Source organism: Nylanderia fulva, unplaced genomic scaffold (assembly GCF_048542155.1).
Source record: "Nylanderia fulva isolate GAGA-0341 unplaced genomic scaffold, ASM4854215v1 Scaffold186, whole genome shotgun sequence".
Taxonomy (NCBI): domain Eukaryota; kingdom Metazoa; phylum Arthropoda; class Insecta; order Hymenoptera; family Formicidae; genus Nylanderia; species Nylanderia fulva.
In genome coordinates this window covers 200,133-207,958 of record NW_028190119.1, presented here as the reverse complement: position 1 = coordinate 207,958, position 7,826 = coordinate 200,133, and the positions used below count along the sequence as shown (strand labels likewise).

Sequence of the window (7,826 nt, the reverse complement as noted above, 5' to 3'; positions counted from 1 at the left end):
TCTATCGAAATCCAGATTCATATCGTCGTACGGATAACATTCCGAGTTCAGATAGAGTTTCACGTTGGTTAATTTACAGTCGTCGAATCGACTCGTATCCTCGGACATGACATTTTTACGCCCTGTCTGCAGAGCAAAAATTACATATCGCGGCTTCTCCAGTTGAGTCGCGGTCTTAATGGCCCACGAATGCTTGGTCGTACGCTGCAATAGCGGAAATTCGTATAGATCCCACGAGCGGAAACCCATGCTGAGGTAACGTCCGCTTTCCAGAGCGCGCAGCATCGACAGCTTCTTAATCTCGCTCAACAACACGTGTGGCATTCGCCATTGTATCTTGAATATGTTGATCGCAGGCTCCAGTGCAGAATTTCCATACAGACAATTATTGTCGTTGCGCGATCGTATTAGGATCAACTCATGACGCGCATTAATAACAACGCGTTTGTAATCCTCGCAAAATCCCAGCAACATGTGCAGCGGCACACAAAAATTAAAGTATCCATTCACAGTAGTCGGGCTATCCCAGCCTGCATTTCGCATAATCACGCTTCTATCGGATGACATTGTTACATAGTTTTTCAGCAGACTTGTTATTCCCACATTCCTGTTGCGATCAATCTCCACACCATCGAGCTCATAGCGAATTTCGTCAAACATGAATGCGACGCAATTATTTCCCAGCATCACATTGGATCCCTCAATTGGATGGTTTATCTTTAGTTCTCCCTCGATATATAAGAAACTCTCATACGGCAATGTATATAAATCCTGTTGTTGTATGGGTATTCTTATCTCGTCGCTGTATCCAAATGTTGTGTTGGCAAACGGGTTGTATGTGTGAGTCTCAATCTTGACGATGCGATCGTCAAAGACTGGCTCTTCCTCGATGTTAAGAATCTCAGTCATTGTTCAGATGGCGCGCACCGCAAATCCCAAAGATTGTAAAAACGCAACGTTTGACGAGGTGAGTCTCTTCTTCGTAGTTGATTTGATATTAGCGAATGATGTTGCTGCTGGTCTGATTGTGTTCTTCGTGTCTTTATTCAACACGAGCATCCCGTCGCACGAGGGTAGCCCGCCGTCGTACGTGCAATCTAATTGTTATCTCTTCACCTCGAAAATCGAGCAATCGTCCCTCCTGATCAGTAACGCGTAACACTAAATCAGTAATGCTCCGTACGAAGACCGGCAGGTAAATGATCTGCGCCGGCGTTTCCGATATCTTATATCCTGGTGGTACCCTCGGTGAAAATTCATGTATCGTGTGAACGAGTTTATCGTTGCAGTATGCACCCGCGGTCACGTTACACTCTATGCGGATAATGTTCACGTTGATAATATTAATCGCCATGTTCGATTTGTGCCATTTTCGCGGTTGCAGTATACGATTCGAGAATCCCAGCAGCGATCCAATGTTGTTGGGCATGCTAAAGTTTACTCTGTAGGCACACTTGATCTCGCTTCTCATCGTATTGTAATTAGCGCGGAGCACGATTGGGTAATCTTCATCGTCGACACCTTTATCGCTAACAGCATTATGTTTTCGGGAAAGTGCGCGTTTCAAAAATTCATGTATCGCTTGCAGCTCGTACGATCCCTCGGGAATCGTAATTTCCGCATCGTCTTTGCCGTAGTAAAATTTATTATTCGAGGAATTCACATTCGATATAGTGTGATAAGTTTCAAAATCCGTCAGACCGAGCTCGTAGTCCGCGTCGCTCAAATCTATGGGCGGAAAGTAGGTCGCCGCGAGAACGCTACTCTTCCCAGTCAATGTTAGTGTTAGCGACATGTTGACAAAACTGAGTTAAATAACGCAATGTCAGTCTTTAAATTCGCTGCAAGTTGAACTAAAATTCAATCTCTCGGAGAAACTGCAAGCACAACTGTCCGCAGATACTCTGATCATACGTTTGATAAGAGGTGTAATTGTATTCCAATTTCGGCACATTTAAATATCGCACCAATTCCTCGGGTGGTCGAAGATTGCCAAAACTGTCGAAATAGATTGCGCGATTTCCTCTTTTAGCATACGCCACCCAATGAGTGCCAGGACCGTCTGTACTGTCTAGATTAACGATACCACTCTCATTTTCTCGCGCGCCATTTATCGGTAAATTATTGCGCATAAATACACCTCTAAAGTATGGAATGTGCATACGTTTTGCAAGTTGTAGCAATTGCACATTTGTAGTTACACCTTTCGGCATTTTTAACGTTTTTTTGACGTTTTTTTTTTTTCTTCGCTCCTCGTCCATATTTGTAAGGGGCGAGATACAGTCCGCGGCCTTCCATGGCGCGATTGTGGCGTAGTATCTCTTGCAACTGACGTTGCGCGGCTTTTCTGTCATTTACCGCTTTTGCTACGCCAGCCGCTCCGCCAACCAGGGATCCGAGCGCGCCCAGCATTGGTAAAATCGGCAAAAATCCGCCTCGTTTCGCTGCCGAAAGTACCCTCTTCTTCGTCTTCCTCTTTTTCGTTTTCAAGCCCATGCCGAGCTTCGTCTTGGCCTTCATCGCTGTCCAGACAACTGCGGCCGCGGCTCTCTCACCGAGACTCGAGTCTTTCGCGACGATACGAGTTTTTGCTTTCTCGGCGAGTACCTTATCCGCCGCGTGTCTCTCGGCGAGTTCGCTGCTCCGAGAGTACGCTATATCGTGTTCACGGCACGCCGCGTCCAATGGGTTGACACCTTGATCACCTCTAGCCAATCGCTTTTCCAAACGAGTTCCCGGGCCGCAAAATTGATAGCCGGGAATATGAAGCTCGACCGGAAGTGCGTTTATCGCACGATTTAATACACCTGTGCCTATTTTCGTTGACATCCGTTGCAATCTCTAGACGATTACTGAGCAAAGCGCGAGTCCGCACAGCTATAAATAGGCGGACGTTGGAGGTCAAATCGGGAGTGAGAAAATGAAATTCGTGCGACAACCTCTGACGATACGAGTGATGAATTACGACGACAGAGTACGCTGCAGCGTGAACGAAGGTGTGCGCAAACACGGTACGATGCTACCGACAACTATACGCGCGATCGTTTGCGGCCCCTCAAACTGCGGTAAAACCAACGTGTTGATAAGCCTGCTGGAAAGTCCGCACGGTGTGCGTTTCGAGAACGTGTACGTGTACTCTAAATCGCTGCAACAGCCGAAATATCGCTATTTGGAAGATTTATTGACGCCGATTGACGAAATCGGCTACTTTACATTCTCCAATAACAGTGACGTCATTCCACCGAGCGAGGCTTATCCAAATTCAATTTTTGTCTTTGATGACGTGGCATGCGACAAGCAAGATACGATAAGAGAGTACTTCTCAATGGGGCGCCACTCGAACATCGACTGCTTCTATCTCTGTCAGACATACGCGAGAATACCGAAACATCTTATACGCGACAACGCGAACCTGCTAATCCTGTTTAAACAGGACGCCTACCAATTTGAAGCACGTGTACAACGATCACGTGAATACCGACATGTCAGTATGAGGATTTCAGTAATTTATGTCGTACATGTTGGCAACAAAAGTATGGATTTCTAGTGATAGACAAAGACAGCTCGCTTTCGAACGGGCGATACAGAAAAGGATTTAACGAGTTCGCGATACCGCAGAGCCATTAGTCGTCGCCAACAATCCTCCCAGTCGAGAGAAACTCTAGAGAGAGTGCTGCCGACATGGCTGATAATATTCGCGAGCGTGAAAAGGTTGCCAAGGAGATTGCGAAGACGGCCGAATCGATCCGCAAGAAACACCGCGCTCTGAAGACCGGAAAGATCGATGATGATATCGCCGTCAAGACTCACTTTAAACCTATTATCGAGCCGCTACAAAAGATTGTCGACAACGCGACGATTTCGGTGAAAAACGAGCCTAACACCGACGACGATGACAATGTGAAGATCGAGACACGGTATGAGGGGGAAACACCGAAAAAGAGTAAACATAAAACCATCAAGCGATATAAAGAGGAGGAGGAGGAGACATTGAAAAAAAGAAAATATGATATTTTGAAGCCATTGGACGCTTCATTGCCGACAACATCTACACCGAAAAACGCACAACCTGTGATACCCAAAACACTCGTAGACGAAAATGTTTTCGAAACCACGCGTAACCCGCCCGAAATATCCTTTCGACACTGGTTAAGATCGTTGGAAGGTCGACAAATGATGCGAAAGGATTGGGGGCCATTAGGACAAAAGTATATGGACGCTCTCCTCGGTGCTGATGAGAAGAAAGAAATTGATAATGTATACGGAGTCTACTTCGGCGAGAAATGAAATGCGGCTCGGCAGCAAGCGATTCGCGATTGACAAAGATGACAATATAATCATAGGCGACACGCGGTATATTGGAACGCCCGGATTGTACGAGTTGATCTTCAAGAAAAGACCTGATTACCAGGAGGATGATTTGCAAAAATACAAGCGCATATTATTGGCGACAAATGCGCATAAACGCAATTTTGATGTGCAAGGCCGTGTGAAGAGTAGCAAGGGGGACAAGTACAAATATATAATCGCACCGTTGACGCGGGTGGAATCGGACGACCCAAAATCTGGCATGGGAATGCCTCGCGCTATGACGCTAACCAACAATAAGATTGATTACGTGCACTGGGACGACCCCAACGAGCTAGTGGATCGCCTACGATTGCTCGATGCTTCGCACCAAGCTGGCAACAACGCGCATGACAACGAGATCTTGTCGATTATCGAGGAACTGCGGGAAGCGGGCATTATTATAAATTAAACAAGGTTCCCGACAATCTATTCAGTTCATCGTGTGACACTTTACAAAGCATTGAAAAAATGTCTATCAATAAATTTGGATTATTCGAGAGGAGAAATGATGCAACCCCTGGCACAAACGATCAATGGTATAGATTGATTAGAAAATGCGTGCGCAAAAACGCTCTGCATCGCGTCGCTGCAGATTATGACGCGAGATCGCGCAAGATTCGCCGTGTAGCGCAACCTGAGGCGGATACCGATGTCGTCAACAAATTGTACCTGGAAGAGTGCTTTAAAACATTGATGATCCAACAGAAAGAGTCAGATGAGAAGCTGGCTGCGTTAGAGAAGGATGTACGAGCGTTGGAAACTGCGATAAAAGAGCTTCTGCAGTGCGCCAAACACTACCTCAGACATCTAATGAGCGGTTGGCTCAGAAACGTCTATCAAACAGTTGTGAAACGTCTAGAAAGGATTCTCGAGTGGTTGCAAACAATTGTTGAACAGCTACGAAGGATTATTAGCGTGCTACCAAACAACAATGAGTGGCATCAGTGACCGACCTGGAAGCAGCAGTGAACGACCCGGAAGCAGCAGTGAACGACCTGGAAACGGTGGTGAACGCGACCGCTACGATCGAGGTTACGATCATGTCAAACAGGGTTGCGAACGAGGCTACGAACAAGTCCTTAAAGGTTACATAAAAGGCTATCAACAACTCAGTAAGGGTTGCGAACAGGTCAGGGACGGCTGCGAACGGGCCAAGGCGGGCTACGAACGTATCAGAAACGACTTGGGACGAGGCTGTGATCGAGTCAGGAACGATTTTCGAATGGGCCAAGGACGTGAGTAAACGAACGTGAAAGAACCCGAAACAACGTGATACGAACGTGAAAAAACACCGAAACAACGAGGCACGAAACCGAAACAACGAGGCACGAACCCGAAACAACGAGAATCTAACCCAAAAAAAACCCGAAAGAACGCAAAAGAACGAGGCGCGAACCCGAAAGAACGAGAATCTAACCCAAAAAAAACCCGAAAGAACGCAAAAGAACGAGGCGCGAACCCGAAACAACGAGAATTTAACCCGAAACAACGAGGCACGAACCCGAAAGAACGAGGCACGAACCCGAAAGAACCCGAAAGAACCCGAAAGAACGAGAATTAACCCGAAACAACGAGAATTTAACCCAAAAGAACGCAAAAGAACGAGGCGCGAACCCGAAAGAACGCAAAAGAACGAGAATGAATAGTGAAAATAACAACGAGCAACATAGTTTGGAGAGACGGCAGTTGGTAAACGAGTTGCACGCGTCAGCGAGAAAAAATTTCCCTCGAAGACATGTCATAGTGCGAGGATACGATGATTTGTGGCAAGCCGACATTGTCGAGATGCGTCCATACTCCCGTTTTCAACAGAGGTTACCACTACATACTCACCAGTCATCGATGTGTTGAGCAAGTATGCGTGGGCTGTACCACTCAAGAGTAAAGGAGGAAGCGAGACAGCTGACGCAATCGCCAAGATAATTCGGGATAGCAAGAGATGCCCGAAAAACATGCAAACCGATAACGGAAAGGAATTTTACAACGCCGATGTGCAACGACTTATGCGAAGACATGACATTAATCACTATTCTACATATTCGATATTGAAGGCGTCGGTCGTCGAACGATTCAATCGCACGCTAAAGAACGACATGTGGAAGATGTTTACGCTGAATGGTACTTACAAGTGGTTCGACATGCTGCCACGTCTCGTATCAGATTACAACGGACGCAAGCATCGAACGATTGGTATGCGACCCGCCGACGTTACCCCCCGCGATCGCCGAAAGACTCTTGGCTACCGTGTACAATCGTGTAAAAATCGCGGGCCCGGCAAAGTTCAAAGTAGGTGATCAGGTACGCGTCAGCAAGTACAAACAACTTTTCGAGAAGGGATACACGCCAAATTGGACAACCGAGGTGTTTAAGATTGTTAAAGTGCAGCATACTAATCCCGTAACATATCTACTCGAGGATTATCGCAAGACATCTATCGCTGGAGCGTTTTACGAGCATGAGCTGCATCGTGCAAATTATCCGGATGTGTACCTCGTGGAGAAAATATTGCGCAGGAGGGGTGACGAGGTTTATGTGAAATGGCTGGGATTCGACAGTTCGCACAACTCTTGGATACATAAAAACAATGTTATTTAATGCGCATCATATTTTATTCAACAATTTATAAAATACATATATAGTGTACAACATATATGAAAATATATGCATAACAAAAAAAATATATAATCCCTTATTAATACATCCTTACAATATATAAATATTATATATATGAAATACACATATAATAAATATAAAAAATATAATAATATAATATAAAAATAATAAATATAAAAATATAATAATAAATATAATAAATATATACAATTAAAAGTATCAACGGCTAATAAGAGCCAAATTATAATTAACAAACTAAACAAATATCTTAATATTTAAACTCAAAGAGGGGAATAAAGATGTAGTTATTCTTGATAATTATTTGTTTATTTAAATCTACGTTTCGGCTCCACACTTTGGGCCATCTTCAGGACTAAAAAACAAAATATATATATAATAAAACAAAAAGCATAAAAAAGTACTACGCACCGACAAGAAAAAGACCGTACATACAATTAATAAAATTTTAAAGAAAGCCTCTCCACTCGTGTACCAGTCATCCTCGCAAGCTATTCTCAGACCTCATGTTTGGCAGTTAAGACAGCTATCGATTCCTGTCGAGTGAGTTTTTTTACTGGATGGGGTGGTTATTCTCCATCACTATTTAATCAACAAGAATTCACTGTCACTGATGTTGTAAAGTGATTGGAAACCAAGTAAAATTTCTTTGGTTTTAACTCACCAGACAACGAAAGACTCTAAAAGACGTTCGGGAACACGCAATGGATACATTAGACTGTACAAAGAACTGAGAACTCGGTCACAATATTTCAAACATACAAAAGAACACCGAGGCAAGCACCTTGAAACAATCATATGTAGAAGTAAATAGAAAGAACATAACTATATATAGGCATGAATTA

General features: G+C 44.4%; 1 protein-coding gene across 1 annotated transcript; it reads left to right on the top strand.

The window, feature by feature from the left end:
• The first annotated feature begins 3,617 nt into the window (after window positions 1-3,617).
• LOC146723572 (uncharacterized) lies at window positions 3,618-5,118 on the top strand. Its single transcript, XM_085481619.1, is given in 2 exon segments — window positions 3,618-4,280; window positions 4,282-5,118. Coding segments are annotated over 2 exon segments (1,077 nt in total). The 5' UTR covers window positions 3,618-3,681; the 3' UTR covers window positions 4,760-5,118.
• Window positions 5,119-7,826: the final 2,708 nt, after the last annotated feature.